The sequence below is a fragment of the Cervus elaphus genome, chromosome 22 (assembly GCF_910594005.1).
Source record: "Cervus elaphus chromosome 22, mCerEla1.1, whole genome shotgun sequence".
NCBI classification, from domain to species: Eukaryota; Metazoa; Chordata; class Mammalia; order Artiodactyla; family Cervidae; genus Cervus; species Cervus elaphus.
In genome coordinates this window covers 16,434,317-16,450,499 of record NC_057836.1, presented here as the reverse complement: position 1 = coordinate 16,450,499, position 16,183 = coordinate 16,434,317, and the positions used below count along the sequence as shown (strand labels likewise).

The 16,183-nt window shown below is 44.9% G+C and overlaps 1 protein-coding gene across 2 annotated transcripts; it reads right to left on the bottom strand.

The window, feature by feature from the left end:
- Positions 1-928: 928 nt before the first annotated feature.
- Positions 929-11,981, bottom strand: C1S (complement C1s). Of its 2 annotated transcripts, none has more exons than XM_043881850.1 (12): positions 11,793-11,981; positions 10,764-10,892; positions 10,319-10,526; positions 9,981-10,158; positions 8,300-8,425; positions 7,682-7,881; positions 7,338-7,491; positions 6,500-6,615; positions 6,020-6,098; positions 5,159-5,287; positions 4,270-4,344; positions 929-2,055 (listed from the first exon to the last, which is right to left on the bottom strand). In XM_043881850.1, exons 2-12 carry the CDS (start codon positions 10,802-10,804, stop codon positions 1,256-1,258), a joined length of 2,106 nt encoding a protein of 701 aa, XP_043737785.1. In that variant the 5' UTR covers positions 10,805-10,892; positions 11,793-11,981; the 3' UTR covers positions 929-1,255. The 2 variants fall into 2 exon arrangements, with proteins under 2 accessions (XP_043737785.1, XP_043737787.1); XM_043881852.1 differs by having other exon boundaries at positions 10,764-10,889.
- Positions 11,982-16,183: the final 4,202 nt, after the last annotated feature.

Genomic DNA, 16,183 nt, shown 5'->3' with positions numbered 1-16,183 from the left:
TGAACTGACATATGTGTATGTGCTCAGTCACTTCAGTAGTGTCTGACTCTTAGTGATCCCATTGACTGTAGCCTGCCAGGCTCCTCTGTCCTTGGGATTCTGCAGGCAAGAATACTGGAGTGGGTTGCCCTGCCCTCCTCCAGGGGATCTTCCTGACCCAGGGATGGAACCATTGCAGTCAGAGTCCTTATTGCTGAGCCACTGGGGAAGTGTGTGTGTGTGTGTGTGTGTGTGTGTGTGTATTCACAACATTGTAAGTCAACTGAACTTCAATTAAAAGAAAATACTAGTCTCTATTGTCCAGTCCTTCTTCACCACTGATCATTTTGTGGAAATGAGGAGTTCTTTGCTTGCTTACTTGTTTTTCTGTTTCCTTGGAAAAGAGTAGAAGGGAGACTTTGGGTCCCTCCTCACCAGAATAAACTGTAACATCTCAGTGCAGCATTCAATCCAGAGAAGACATTGTTGCCTGACTGACAAATTAACCAAAACCACCAGGGAAGCAGGTGAGAGCATGTGGAATTTCTTTTGTTTTTCTTTTTCATTAGGTCATAATTTTGTATTAAACAAATGCTCATAAAAGGAAAACTCACTTTCAGGAGACATACTGAAGCAATTTTTACCTTGAAATTTCAGACTCTGAGATCTTAAACAGCCAATTCTAACTGCTGTATGTGGACTTCTGACTGAGGTTCAGGTATGTTTGATGAGTTTCGAAAGCAGAACATGGCACCTCGCATTGACGTTATGCTAATCCACAATGCTCAGTTACTCTCCATTGGAAGAGAAGAGAGAAGCTGATTCCCTGTTTTCAGGATATTTAAATATGAGCTGTGAGGGCCTTGAGTTTCGAGGACACAACAGCGCATTAAACTCCCTTTCTGTGGTACTGAGGTCTTGATGTGGAATGAGGCAAGTCAGCCAGCACTGGGTTATAAACATGCTTTATTACAAGTAGATAGCAGAAATGATACAGTCAACTTCAAACAGGTAAAAGGGAAACAAAAAAGTCAAGAGAATGCCCCACAGCAAATTTCAGAGTCAGAACCAGAACAGGAGTGGGTCATCCACGACCAACACAACCACAGGAGCAGAACCCTACCTCCAATCAGGTATCCCAACAACCAAGTTCTATCAACAGCTCAATCTTACTCCCATGTCCTCTCTCAGTCATGATGAAATAATGGGATTATTGTGAGGAACAGAAAGTCCAGAGGGGTCACAGCCCTTAGAGAGGCTGGTAGGACCTGTATGGTTAGTCTACACTGGGGGCACTATTTTCCTGCATTGTCTTCCTTATCCAGTCAACATAGTTCTTGACTCGAGTGTAGATCCCGTAGGTCCCACACTGGGGGCCCCAGGACACCAAACCAGCAACATAGAATTTGGGGTTGTTTTCCTTAGGGTCCTGTACGGCAAAGGCCCCCCCACTGTCCCCCTCACAGCTATCAACACCCTTGTCATTACCGGCACAGATCATGTTCTCAGTGAAAACAAAAGAACGGATATCTATTTCAGGATTGACCCCCTTCACCTCCCGGCATTTGGATAAGGGAGCAACGGGTAGCTTTGCCCCTCTGAGCCTAATAACATGACTTTTGGCATTTGTTCTACCCCAGCCTGAGATCAGCCCCAGGACATTCTCTGGGGGGTCATATTCTGAGGAGGTGCCTGGTAGGCAGATAGGGGCGACCTTGGGTCCCATTTTCACTGGGTCTCTCAGCCGCACCAGCGCAATGTCATTGTCAAAATTCTTCCGTACTACCGAAGGATCCAGGACCTCCCATTCTGGATGGATAAAAACTCTCTCGGCAGTGAGCATCTGAGCATTCGACAATTGTGAGGTGACCACTGAGGAGGATCCAACATACATCACTGGCATATCATTTCCTTCCACGACATGGGCAGCTGTCAGCACCCAGTATTCATCAATGAGAGCCCCACCAGCCCATGGGTTCGAGAAGAAGACTTGCCAGGGGAAATTTTCAATCTTTGCCATGGAGCCTCCAAATATTCTTTGTGTTGCTATAAAAGGTTCGCTGGGGGTGCCACAGACTAGAAAGGAAAAAGAACAAGGTGGGTAGTCGCTGGCCCCCAGCAATCCTCCAGCTACTCAAACACCTGCTGGGCTTCGTTGTTCTCAGCACAACACAGCCAACCTGATACAGGAAATCCCCTACACCAACCTTCAAGCTGTAAACTTTCAAAGACGTGAACTTGCGCTTGCACATCCAATCACGTAAGTAAGTTCAGGTGTCTGGGGTACATTGTCCTGTGCACAGATCCTCTACAAGTGTCTGTGCTCTTGTGAACTTACAGTGGTGTAAAGTACAGTAGTATAGAATCTGCTTCAAGCCCAGGATGTCTGGAAGCCAGTGTAAAAACAGCAGTGATATGGCTGGTACTGCTAAGAAGCTCCAGCTGTTGAACGATACTACTGTACTTTTCAAGGTCCCTACTGTAAGATTAAAAGTGCTTTCTGGGGATTTCTCAGGTGGCCCATGGGCTAAGACTCTGCCCACTCAAACCCAGGAGCCTGGGTTCCATCCCTGACTGGAGAACTAGATCCCACATGCTGCAACTAAGACACAGCAAAGTCAAATAAGTAAATAAAGATCTTTTTAAGAAAGCGTTTTCTTTATTTTTTTTGAGTTGTTTTGTATTTTGTATGTATTATTTGTGTGAAAGTATTATAAACCCTTTGTGTGAAAAGTACTATAAGCCATTATTATACTATGAGGTGTTATAGTACAGTACAGTTGTGTTAGTTGGGTACCTAAGCTCATGATGTTGGACTTATGAACATGCTCTTGGAATAGAACTCATTCATATGTAGGGGACTTACTGTATTTGGTCAACCATCTCAATGCCTGACTTACCTGAACTCACCTAAGGATCAAATATCCCACATCGCCAGTGCCAAGAGCAGGCTTGTGGGGGAGACTGGTTAAACTGAGCCTGTGTATAAAGTACTGAACCTAGATGAGCCTCACACTATGGACAGCTTAACTCATTGTCCTACAGGAGACACATGTCACCCCAGGGTCACGGACCCAACTAGGAGCCCGAGCTGGGAGACTCTGTTCTCACACATGTAGTGGGAAGGCAAGCCTTCTATCTGCCTCTGATGCCCATGTCCAACACTTACCACCTTCTTCACTCAAGTCCTAACTGCAGCCAAGTCCCTCCTAGTAACTGGACGTAGGGCAAAAAGAGGGTTCTCTTTTCCCATCTTTCATCTCATCCTCCAATGACTCAGGTAAGGTTGCTTTGCCATTACCCAATGCAACTAAAACTGAATTGTATTTCAGATCAAGTTGGCTTACCTAAATCCTACCCTAGTCAGCCCGAATGGACTCTGAGTTGAGCATAACAGACAGATGTGGGTTCAAAGCCTATCCCATCCCTTCCTGAACTGTGAACTCGCAATGAATTCACTCAACTGTAAAGCAGGACCAATAACACCTCACCCAGAGGGTTATTGCAAAGACTTGATTGAATGAGATAATAAATTCAATTAGTTAGCTGAGTCCCTAGCTCTCAATTACAGTGTTGTTACTATGAGCATCATTATTACATTCCTGGCTTTGTCTGGGAGTCTTCTTCCACTCAACTCTAATCTCTATAATGATGGTCTGAGTGTTAGTTGCTCAGTCATGTCTGACTCTTTCTGACTCCATGGACTAGCTCACCAGGCTCCTCAGTCCATGGAATACTTCAAGAAAGAATACTGAAGTGGGTTGTGTTTTCCTACTCAAGGGGATCTTCCCAACCTAGGGATTGAACCCAAATCGCAGGTAAATTCTTTACCATCTAAGCCACCAGGAGAAGCCATCTAATCTCTGTGCAGCCCCTTATTTCTTTCATTCTTCTGTATCTTGTTGCCAGATAGGCTTTTAATATAATACCTAGGATATTCAACCAATCTTGTTCCTAAATGTTGATTGCTCACTCTCAATTTTCTCATCCTGTTTTTAGCAATCCTAGATCCTCTTCCTGCACCAACATTACCAAATCTAACCATCCCAGACTCTGACACCAACTGTCACTGGCTGACTTTTCTCTTTAGGGTCAGTCACCCTGACAGTGCAGTTGATTAAGGCCCTGGCAGATCCATGCCCAGATTTGTCTCCACCTCACTGAGCTAGGCTCTGGTAGGCCCAGACCATCAGTTCCCGCCCCAAGACGATTACAACTCCTTTTAGAAGATGAGCCCAATGCACATGCACCTGAGGACACGCTCTCTACCCAAGTCTGAGCCCTGATTACCTGCAATGCATTTCGGCAGCTCTGTGCCCAGCACCTCGTTCACCCAGCTCCCATTGCCGCTGCAGTGATACACCTCTGAAACAGCACAGAGAGAAGGAACACACTCACCATCACATCTTCTCACTTATCTTCTGCCTTCCATTCAGAGCCTCAGCGCCTCTGGGATTTTAGGAGGCAATGGGACCAAACCTACCATAAAATAATCTTGAGAACATCCTCCAAACAATCCCTTTGGCCCCAAACAATCCCCTTGCCCAGGGATTAGAAGGAACATTCTCCAAAGCAGAAGGAAGAGGATTAAGGTGGAGGCTGGGAAAGTGCTTCAAGGAGGAAATTAAATTGAAAGCAATGAACTGGGACATATCATGAGCCATCCAGTCCTTCATCCAGCACCACCAAGGCCTTTCCATCAAGAAAGTCAGTTGTGGGACTTCCCTGGTGGTCCAGCAGTTAAGACTCTGTGCTCCCAATGCAGGGGCCACTGGTTTGAACCCTGATTGGGAACTAAGATCCTGCATGCCACATGGTGTGAGAAAAAAAAAGTCATCATAGAATAGAGACTTGAAGCTGGAAGCATTACTCCTGTGGGTTCTACATTACATAGTTGGTCAAAAGCTGGATGACCAAATGAAAATGGATATTTTAGGGGGAGTTCCTGAAGCTGACCTAGGTGATCTCTATGATACTCTACAAGTGATCCTACACAACCCATGCCCCCAACCCCATCCTGTGTGAAAACTGTATCTTTAGACTAAACAAAGAGGATGAACAAAGCCCAGCCCATCTCCCTCATTCTTTCCAAACTCTCTCCAACCCAGAAAGATTGCACTATTCACCCTCCAACACTCTCACTCTTTCTTTCTCTTTTCTTTAGTCAAAGAAATCTTACCGCTCCCTTCACGTTCCATGGTGTAATATGGCCCCTCACAAGAGTAGCGAGTGACGGAACCGAATAGAGTACTTTCTGGATCTTCGACTCTACCATGCCGAATGGGTTCAGGAGTGCCACAGTCCACGGCTACAGGAGGAAGGCAGGAGAGAGATGATCAGGATAGACACTTCTTCCCAGGAAGAGTCCCTGGGCCAATCCATCTTCCCAGCTGTGTTCCTCACTCCTTCCCTGCCCCCCCCCATTCATAAGCACATTTGGGGTGAATCCCCCACATCAGCCTCTCTGTGGCCATGCTCATCTCCCCAGCCCACTGAGTCCTGCCACTTCAGATGGCCCCTTGAAAGTGGCAAGAATGAACCTGATTCCCAGTGATTGGTGAGGCCTCTGTAGAAATGGACCCATAGAATGCTATTAACTCTACTAATCTCATAGACCCTTTCTTTGTAAGAAACCTGCTAGTCTGGCTGGCCTAGGGTCAGATCAGGACTAGGATTCTACAACTGACTTCCCTTCGAAACCCAAATCACTATCTCACAAGCCTAAGGAGAAACCATGCATTTGTATCTCAGAAATTGTGCCTTAATCTTCCCACTTCCTTTGGGAGGGGGAAAATTATTCCCCTCTTTATTCTTAAGGGAAAGAAGATTTATTCAGGAAGATATACAGTCCACAGACAGACTGCGGGCCATCTCAGAAGGTGAGAGGCACCAGGGTTGTGAGTTTTCATAAGACTGAGTAATTTCATAGGCTAATGAGTATAATTATTCCAACTATTTTGGGTAATAAGCAGGGATTTCCAAGAATTGGGCCACTGTCCACTTTTTGACAAAAGTAGTCCCGTTTTAAAAAGATGCATACGTTGACACCGCAACTTGGAATTACTCCACTTTCCATTGCTTTGACAAGTAGAGTAGAAAGATGGGGAACCAACACTTCCCTGGAAAATAATAAACCTCAATATTAGTTTATAAAGAGAGATACAGGGAATCAAAAGCCAAAAATGGAATTGATCTCTGGCCTTGGATCAATGAGAAGTCTTTACTACAAGAACCTTGGGGACATCTTAGCAGAATGACCCAAAGCATTCAGGAGTTGGAGCTAAAAGACAACTTTGCCCCAGCATACTAGTCCCCTTCCCCAGGAAGCCTGAAGCCAAAAGGAGAATGTGAAAATGTCCAAGGATCTTTATGGCTGAGAAGACAAGAAGAGATCCTGAGGGCTTCTCTTGATGGAGGTGCTAGACCTCACTCAAACGAGAACATTCGGTAACTGATCAGATGATTCCAGTATGCTCATCCTGACCTAGGAACTAGAGAGGAGCCCCTGACAATGCTTTACCTGCACAACTTCAAACCCATCCACACAGGTTATCTTCACCACATCTCTGAACACATATTTTGCTCTCTCAGGCTCCCGGAAGGAATTGGCAATGACTTCTTTAGGACAAGGGATTGCTTGAAAAGGATAGGAAAAGAAATTTACCAAATCATTGGAGAATCATTATTATATATAATCATTCTCACATTTGTTGGGTTTCCCTGGTGGTTCAGTGGTAAAGAATCCACCTGCCAATGCAGGAGATGCATGTTTGATCCCTGGGCCGGGAAGAACCCCTGGAGAAAGAAATTTCAACCCACTCCAGTATTCTTGCCTGGGAAATCTCATGGACAGAGAAGACTGGCAGGCTGCAGTCCATGGGGTCACAAAAGAGTCAGACACAACTTACCAACTAAACAACAACATATTTTCTACAGTTGTTGACTCATCCTCAGTCCTGAAACCCAGCATTCCAACACGGAGGTGGTTAAAATAATATGGCAGGGAATTCCCTGGCAATCCTGTGCTTAGGACTCAGTGCTTTCACTGCTGAGGGCACAGGTTTGATCCCTGGTCAAGGAACTAAGATCTCACAAGTCTGGCAGTGAAATGAAATGAAATGAAATAAAATAGAATAATGACGTTACTAACTAACACCCCCAGGCCATCTGCATTTGAAAATCCAGTTGAAGGATTCCTAGAAGTTGTGGGTTTCTCACAACAACTGACAGGTTTACATGGTGCTGAGGAGCTGCTGTGTTCTCAGGATACCCATCGGTACAACAATCTACTGTTTTGATTTTACCTTGGGTAAGGACTCTGCTCCCACAAACCAAAGGGCAGCTTCTAGGTTACTCACGATCTGCATGGTAACGAAATTTCCATCCCTTTCTTTGTTCTGATCCATCAGTTTGGAAGATGATATTCAGAGCGCTGCTCTGGGTTTCAATAGTTAGTGGCCCAGGAAAGCCATTCCCACAGTAAGGACCAAAATGCTGGTCTTCTGTCACAAACTGAAGAGAATCAAAATGGGGAAATCAGAAGAGAGAAAGAACTAAAAGAAAAAGGTAACACAGAAGGGATAAAAGTAAAAGAAAATAAGAAGGAGGGAAAGAAAAAAAGAAGGGACAGAAAGCTAGATAATGTGTCTTCAAGGAAAACTCTCTGAGTGAGTTGGAAGAAAACTGATCATCCATCACGCACAAGTAAACTGTCAGGACAGTGGCCCTCGGAGTCAGCTGGTTCCACATCAAAGTCTTCTCTCCGCATGGTCACCACCACTCGGTACCCCTCCTCCAGCTGGATCTGATAGTCACACCTTGAGCTCTCTGGGTATAGACTGGGGTAATTAGGACTTACAACCTCCCCAGTCATTGTGCTGAATACATTCCCACTGCAGTTGACTAAGGAAGAAAAAGAGAAAAGGAGAATCAAATAAAGGGCCAGGCCAAGGAGTCCCAGCTCTTTTCTATGATCCTTCTCATGAACTGAAGCCCACGTGCCACAATTACACACCAATGCATAACAGCAGAGATACCTAATATGTATTGGGTTCCCATCGCATCGCTTATGTGGAGCTTTTCATGGTTATGAAGAGGCCCAAGTTGACACCTATCTCTCTTCAACAATTAATTAACTTGACCCTGTAGGCTTACCTTCCTCCACTCTTGTGGCTCCCCTTCTGTTTATGAGTAACTAAAAATTGATGCCAAGTCAAGGCCGGGGCTAATCAAAGTCAAAAAGGGTAGACAGACACCTTACTGAAGCCTCCAGCCAACCCAAATCCCAGGGAACATTCACCTCTCTTGATGCCAAGCTCACCTCCACAGTTCTTCTTATCTTCATGGAGGAAGTATTCTGGAGGGCAGGAGCAGAAGTAACCACCAAGGAAGTTATTGCAGAAGTGGCTGCAAGGAGCATCTGCAAAAGCTGTGCACTCGTTTATATCTACAAAGAGCAGAGAAAGACAGCGGTCAAGAACAAAGACCTAGAAGGAAGAATAAAGTTAAGCCCAAAACTGCAAGTGTAAGAAAAGTAGGAAGGGTCTGTTGCTTAGAGACATTCAATGAATCACGTTTCAGGATACTATTACTCTATACTGTACTAAGTCACTTCAGTCATGTCCAACTCTTTGTGACCCCATGGACTGTAACCTGCCAGGCTCCTCTGTCCATGGGATACTCCAGGCAAGAATACTGGAGTGGGTTGCCATGCCCTCCTCCAGTTATTCTATGTTACTCTCCTGAAATATGATTCTAGAGTTGTGCTCTATGATAGTGCATCTATAGTGGGAGGTGCCAACACCAAAGACCCTTGACCTTTTTCATAAACAGTATTTCCGCTCCAGGGACAGCACTCTGCAAGCTTAACATGATGTGTCTTCTGCAGGGAGCAACAACTAGTACATGTATTACCTTACATGATGCTGGCACTTCTGGCAAATCTAAGCAAGACTTTGGCTTTATGAGATGTTGTAACATCATGATAACCTGAAGATAGGTGTAGATGCACATAGAATGCGGAAGGTTGTTTGCTGCATGTTAAATGGGTTTGAATACCACACATTCCTTGTGTGAGCCTTGGCAAGTTATTTAGCTTCCTTAATCTTTACTTTTCTTATCTTTAAGTAGAGATAGTAACACCTACTTTCAGAATTGAGGTAGGACTTCCCTAGAGGGCCAGTGGTTAAGAATTTGCCTGACAATGCAGGGGACACAGGTTCAATCACTAGTGTAGGAAGATTCCACGTGCCTCAGGGCAACTAAGCTCCTGCACTATAACTACTAGATCACATGTCACAACTGCTGAAGCCCACGAGGCCTAGAGCCCATACTCTGCAACAAGAGAAGCCAAAGCCACAGCCAAGAGAAGCCCATGCACTCTGACTAGATAGTAGCACCCAAGAGAGCAAGGAGAGAAAGCCTGTGTGCAACAATGGCAACCAAGCGCAACCATAAGTAAATAAATATAATTTGAGTGAGTGCTAAGTCACTTCTGTCCAACTCTTTGCAACCTATGGACTGTAGTCCACCAGGCTCCTCTGTCCACAGCATTCTCCAGGCAAGAATACTGGAGGGGGTTGCCATTCCCTTCTCCAGGCGGTCTTCTCGAACCAGGGATCGAACCCATGACTCTGTGTCTTCTGCATTGGCACGCAGGCTCTTTACCACTAGTGCCACTTGTGAAGCTGTTCAAATTATGTATTTAGGTAAAGATTTAATGAATATAAGTAAAGTTCTTAACACAATACCCAGCTCATAGTTGTTCTCAATAAATTACTGGGATGTTTTTTATCTATTTTTTTCATTATCGTCATCACCACCAAGATACACGTTTGATTACACGTTTGAGTTTCACAAAGGCGATTCATGGAGTGATCTAAGCCAAGTCAATACTTCATAAGAGTTACAAGTGGAATCCTCACTCCTTGCATTGCTCAATATTTGCCCTGCTTCCAGTCTCATGGCTGGATCAATGAGGCACACAGAGAGGTGAGCCTTACCCTCGGCGACATAGTACGCAGCAAAGCCAGTGAAACGCTCCTCGTTGGAGAAGTCCGACCGGAAGATCACCTGGAGTTTATTGTATGGGATGTGGAACTCTTTCACCACTGGAGAGTTGGAATTCTTGCTGGTCCTCCGTCCACAGAGTTTCCCTTCTTCATGGCCTCCCGACATTATCTAAGAGAAGAGTCAAAAGAACCTGGGAAAGGGTGATACTTTGATATGGAGGGCAGAGAGATAGACAACTTCCCACCTTAGGACTGTGACCCAGCTCACTGAGTGCTCACCCTCTCAGCCCACCTCCCCAGCCCCATCCTTTGGTGCCCATCACGTGTACCTGCAGTGAGTCATAGGAGCAGTTCTCAGACAACTCTATGTCCAGGTGGGTGAAGTAAAGGTGGATCCCGTACCCTTCAGGGACTTCTATGTCCCAAGACTTCTCGACCTCATTGGGGTACGCCTGAGGGTAGTTGGGGGATAGAATCTCTCCATACATAGTAGGCTCGGCATAAACCCAGGCCACAAGGGAAAACAGGACAATGCACCTTTAAAAAATAATAAAGGCAATTGGAGAGGTGGGTGACCCAGGTACAAGTGGACTAGGGCAGGGAGAAGGGAGGGGAGAGGCGAAGGGCACCAGTATGTGGAAGAGAATCTTGGGCTGAAATGAAACAGAAAGGCCTAGGGCAAAGCCAAACCCAGGCTTAGGATCGGAGCTGTTTTCTTGAGAGGATGAAGGGAATGCATTCCATGTACATCTCTCTAGACCTGGGATCACTCACCACATCTCTGGCAATTTGTTCATCCCTGGTGAGCAGCTCATCTCTTGGTCCTGGCTCTCTGCACCTCTGACTTTGGAGCTACAGGGGTGGCAGGCCTGGCAGTATTTGTCTAACAAACACAGGCACCTGCTTTGGTGATAAGGGGTCAGTGTCATCTTGGTAAGAATAACACAGAGGTTAAAAAGAGCTGTATCATTAAGCAACAATGTATGACACCCATCCTCTCACACTGGCTCTTGTTCTAGACTGAAACTAAACTTAATCCTTCTACCATGGCTTCTCAGGACCTTCTCCCAGTTTTCCTCCAAAATCACCAGACTTTTTTCAAGTTCTTTGCTTCCTCTGTTCTTCTTCTTCACCCCCAACCTCCACCCTGCCCCCGCTCTGTCAGCCTCTCTTTTCCTCTCACAGGACAGTATCCCTGTTTCCACTTGGGGTTTCAGGAGTTTGTCCCCATCATGACCAATCCACCAGCACAGGTCTCCCTCCTCTTTTGACAAGGAGCCCCCTTATCACTTCAAACCAACTCTCTTGCCTGTGTATTATTGCATGTATTTCTCTTACTGCTCCCAAAGACCACTGATGGAGGAATGGATTTGTTTCCCTAGGGGAAGGCAGAGACCTTGGGGGAAGTGGTCTCAGACAGAGTTGTGTGGGGGGGAGAAGAAAAGGGGCAGCTGAATGAACATAAAAGGAAACAAAAGCTATTTCTTCAATTTCCTACCTTAATTTTCCAGATCTTTTTTTCCTTTTCTTTTTTACCTTTACTAAAAAGATAAGCCACCTCCTCGTAGTTCTGAGTAAAGTGTTACCAAATATGCTTCTAACCCTGAGCACTGTTTTGGGTGGGGGTGGGTGACATGGGGGTGAATGGGATCAACCTAAGAGAAATAGGTGGTCTATATTCTCCCTCCTTTGGATTCTGCTCTTCTCAGCCCTCCATGTCTGCCCGAAACTTCCCTATGTAAAGTTTTCCGCCTTCCTTTTTCCCTCCATCAAAGCTCTGCTCTTCAAGTTTAAGGATTTTACCTTCAGAAGCTGATGGGAACAAGTGGGTCAGTCCCGTCCCTCTTGCCAGTGGGCAGGCCGGGCGACCCTGCCCGCTCCCAGGAAGAGCGGCTCAGAGCTGGGCGCTCCCTCTGCAGGAACCTCCGCCGCCCTCCCTGGATCTGGTTCTCTGGTTCTGTCCCTGTGATCCTCTACCCGAGGGTGCATGTCTGAAATTCCCTGATCCAAACAAAGAGGGGGCTGGGAGACCATGGCTTAGGGAAAGTGGAACTCAGCTTTGATCTTGGAGCTCCCTCTGCTTTTGAAACAAGAACTGCATCCTTTTACCAGCCTGACACTCCTCTGTCTCAGGCTGCAGGCGGGAAAAGAGGGATTGGGGAATTTCACTGATTGCCTAACACTCTTTTTTAGCCAAAGGGTGTGTTACAGAGTTTTCGGGGAAGTCAGGTGATTTATGGGAAAAGGAGGGGATTAATACTATAGGGAAAAGCAAAACAGGGGAAGTCCAACCCTCCAGCTACATATGAAACACAAATTAAGAGAGAGGAGTTATCAGAAATGCCACTTAAGGACTTGCCTGGTGGTTCAGTGGCTAAGACTCCCTGCTACCAATGCAGGAGGCCCAGGTTCAATCCCTGGTAAGGGAACTATATCCCACATGCCACAACTAAGAGTTCGCATGCCGTGGCCAAAAGACCCTGAATGCTGAATTAAGACCAGATGCAGCCAAATAAATAATAAATAAATAACCTCTAAAGAAAGAAAAGTACACAGAGTGTATAAATATTTACAAAAAAGAAAGAAAGAAATGCAGGTCTCTCTGCCTCTAAGGCAAATGTAATGGTTAGATACTGACTTACACTTGAACCCAAGCTGATGTGCTATTGTTGTTCAGCGGCTAAGTCGAGTCTGACTGCGACCCCATGGACTGCAGCAGGCCAGGTTGCCCTGTCCTTCACCATCTCCCAGAGTTTGTTCAAACTCATGTCCATTGAGTCAATGATGCCATCCAGCCATCTCATCCTCTGTTGCCATGTGAGATGATGCTTTTTCCTCTTCTTAAAACCCCTCCATGTCTCCACATATCTAAATTATATCCAGCCATCAGGGATTTCCCTCATGGTCCAGTGGTTAAGAATCCAGCTGCCAAAACAGGGAACACGGGGTGGATTCCTGGTCCAGGACAATTCCACGGTGGGACAGGGCAACTAAGCCCACACACCACAACTACCGAGCCCTCACTCTAGAGCCCTTGAGCTGCAACTACTGAAGCCCGCACACCTATAGCCTGAGCTCTGTAACGAGAGAAGCCACCGCAATGAGAAGCCCAAGAACCACAACTAGAGAAAGCCCCCACACAGCAACCAAGACCCAGCAGAGCCAAAAATAAATAAGTCAAAATAAATTCCTATATCAAAGGACAGAAAGAAAAATTATAAAGCATGTTTTCTAAAAAAATAAAATAAAAAGGCAGGGCAGGGAATTCCCTGGCAGTCCAGTAGATGGGACTCTGTGATTTCACAGCTGAGGGCCCAGGTTCTCTCCCTGGTTGGGAAACTAAAATCCCACAAGCTTCAAAAAATGGCCAAAAAATAATAATAATAAAGTAGGTAACATCTCTTGTTGTCCCTCCCCTTGAGGGACTGGGACAATGCTCTATCAACAAACATTAATATTTCTGCAACTAAACAGATTGATCTTCACAGTGACTAGAATGAAGTTATCATTACAGATTATGTTTAAAAAATTAATTTGCGTTAGTTCAGGTTAGGTTTTGGTGCCAAATTTGGAAGAAGAAAACAAATAAACACTCATATTCCAGAGCTTTTTGGAATCTAGAGCTTCAGCTAAGGGACCAAGGGTGGCAGACCTCCTCATCAGAGCCTTCCCTGACCACCCCCCACCCCAGCTCTCCTCCCGTCCCCTCTCACTTTCTACCCCTGTCTTAGTGACTGTATTCCAACAAATCTACAATTCCTTCAAGTGAAGTGCCCCCTTATTTGACATCAGTTCAGTCGCTCAGTCGTGTCCGACTCTTTGCGACCCCATGAACCGCAGCATGCCAGGCCTACCTGTCCATCACTAACTCCCGGAGTTTACCCAAACTCATGTCCATTGAGTCAGTGATGCCATTTAACCATCTCATCCTCTGTCGTCCCCTTCTCCTCCTGCCTTCAATCTTTCTCAACATCAAGGTCTTTTCAAATGAGTCAGCCTTTCGCATCAGTTGGCCGAAATACTGGAGTTTCAGCTTTAACATCAGTCCTTCCAATGAACACCCAGGACTGATTTCCCATTAGGATGAACTGGCTGGATCTCCTTGCAGTCCAAGGGACTCTCAAGAGTCTTCTCCAACACCCCAGTTCAAAAGCATCAATTCTTCTGTGCTCAGCCCTCTTTATAGTCCACCTCTCACATCCATACATGACCACTGGAAAAACCATAGCCTTGACTAGACAGACCTTTGTTGGCAAAGTAATGTCTCTGCTTTTTAATATGCTGTCTAGGTTGGTTATAACTTTCCTTCCAAGGAGTAAGCGTCTTTTAATTTCATGGCTGCAATCACCATCTGCAGTGATTTTGGAGTCCAGAAAAATAAAGTCAGCCACTGTTTCCCCATCTATTTGCCATGAAGTGATGGAACCGGATGCCATGATCTTAGTTTTCTGAATGTTGAGCTTTAAGCCAACTTTTTCACTCTCCTCTTTCACTTTCAACAAGAGGCTCTTTAATTCTTCTTTGCTTTCTGCCTTAAGGGTGGTGTCATCTGCATATCTGAGGTTATTGATATTTCTCCCGGCAATCTTGATTCCAGCTTGTGCCTCATCCAGCCCAGCGTTTCTCATGATGTACTCTGCATACAAGTTAAATAAGCAGGGTGACAGTTGCCATTTAAACTGTGCTGTATCATTGATTCCAAGATGCATCTGAATTCAGAAGTGTCCTAAACATTGCCAGATGTTGTGGGGCCTGGCCTTCTTCAGAGCAATTTATCATATTAACTTCTACTCCAGAACTATTGATATGGCTGTGAGTTGTATTTTTTTGTTTGTTTTGATGTGGACCACTTTTTAAGTCTTTATTGAATTGTTTACAGTATTGTTTCTGTTTTATGTTTTGGTTTTTTGGCCACAAGTCATCTGGAATCTTAGCTCCTCAATTTAGGATTGAATTCACACTCCTGCCCTGGAAGGCAAAGTCTTAACTACTGGATCCCCAGGAAAGTCCCCAGAAAAGAGTTTTAAACATAAATGTCAGCACTTCATGGCATTGTTTGAGCTATTAAAAACAGTTTTACATTTAAAAAATGGCAAGTGTTAATCTGAAAAATAGCCACCAAAATTATTCCATTCCAAACCATACAAGTGGAATGATCATGAAGGTAGGTAGGCATTTCTGTTAAGCAGCTGTGGTGACAAAAACACGACAGACTTACTAGCCTACCAACTCTGCAACTGTTTAATTTTTAATAACTACACAATTCTTGGTACTAAAAAGAGATAATTTGTAATCGGCATCTAAAATGAGACTTTGTTGATACTTTTGTTGTGCTACTTCAAACTGGCATAAAGTGGTGCCATACCATATCCAGTGTTTTGGTGAGGTGATGAAAGAGAAACACGCATGTGATGTGTGTAATCACTAAGTTTAAAGTCCCATTTTTTAGGGAAACCTATTTGCTTTAAAAAAAAAAAAAAAAAACCACTGAGGGGTGGGACTTGCCCAGTGGTTAAGACTTCATGATTCTACTTCAGGTGGCATGAGTTCAATCTCTAGTCAGGGGAGTTCTGGAAAATAAAATTAAAATAAAATAAAATTCTAGGGGTGGAGGTGGGGTTGAGTGGGGATTATAGATGAAACAAAATTGGCCTTAGGTTATCATTATTGAAATGATGGGTAATGGGAATTTATTATGTTATTTTCTTTTAGTGTATGATTGAAAATGTCTGTGATGAAAAGTTAAAAATAAATAAAGAAGGCTGATCTTGTTCACATAAAAAAAAAAATTGCAGGGGAAAACCACAGGCCTAGGAATTGATGCAGCATGATATTTGTGATCACGTCTTGCTTCCGGCTGACACCAGGCCTGGACTCAGACAGGCCAAGTCTCCACTCTGCCACTCACCAGCAGGGGGACCTCGGGCTCATCATCTAACTTCATAGCTTCTTCAAGGATGAAATAGAGTATCAGTTCTGTCTACCTTGCACGGCTGTCTGTCCGAATGATCTAAGGAAACGGTGAGAAGAGAGAGCTCTGCAAACTGTGGTGCCAAATAAATGCACACTTTGAAAGGGAGGGAACTCTGAGTCAATGAGGTGCCTGCAGGCAGGTTCTAGGACTCACCTTTGCATGCTCCATGTCTAGCTGCATCATTCGTGCACTCAATGTAAAGAGGAACTTGAGGTGTTCC

Bases quoted from the DNA above. Each gene is read 5' to 3' on its own strand.
- C1S (XM_043881850.1), bottom strand. From the start codon at position 10,804: ATGAGCTGCTCACCAGGGATGAACAAATTGCCAGAGATGTG. The intron at 10,527-10,763 runs GTGAGTGATCCC...TATTTTTTAAAG, and splicing joins AACAAATTGCCAGAGATGTG to GTGCATTGTCCTGTTTTCCC. The intron at 2,056-4,269 runs GTAATCAGGGCT...TTTCCTTTCTAG, and splicing joins GCTGCCGAAATGCATTGCAG to TCTGTGGCACCCCCAGCGAA.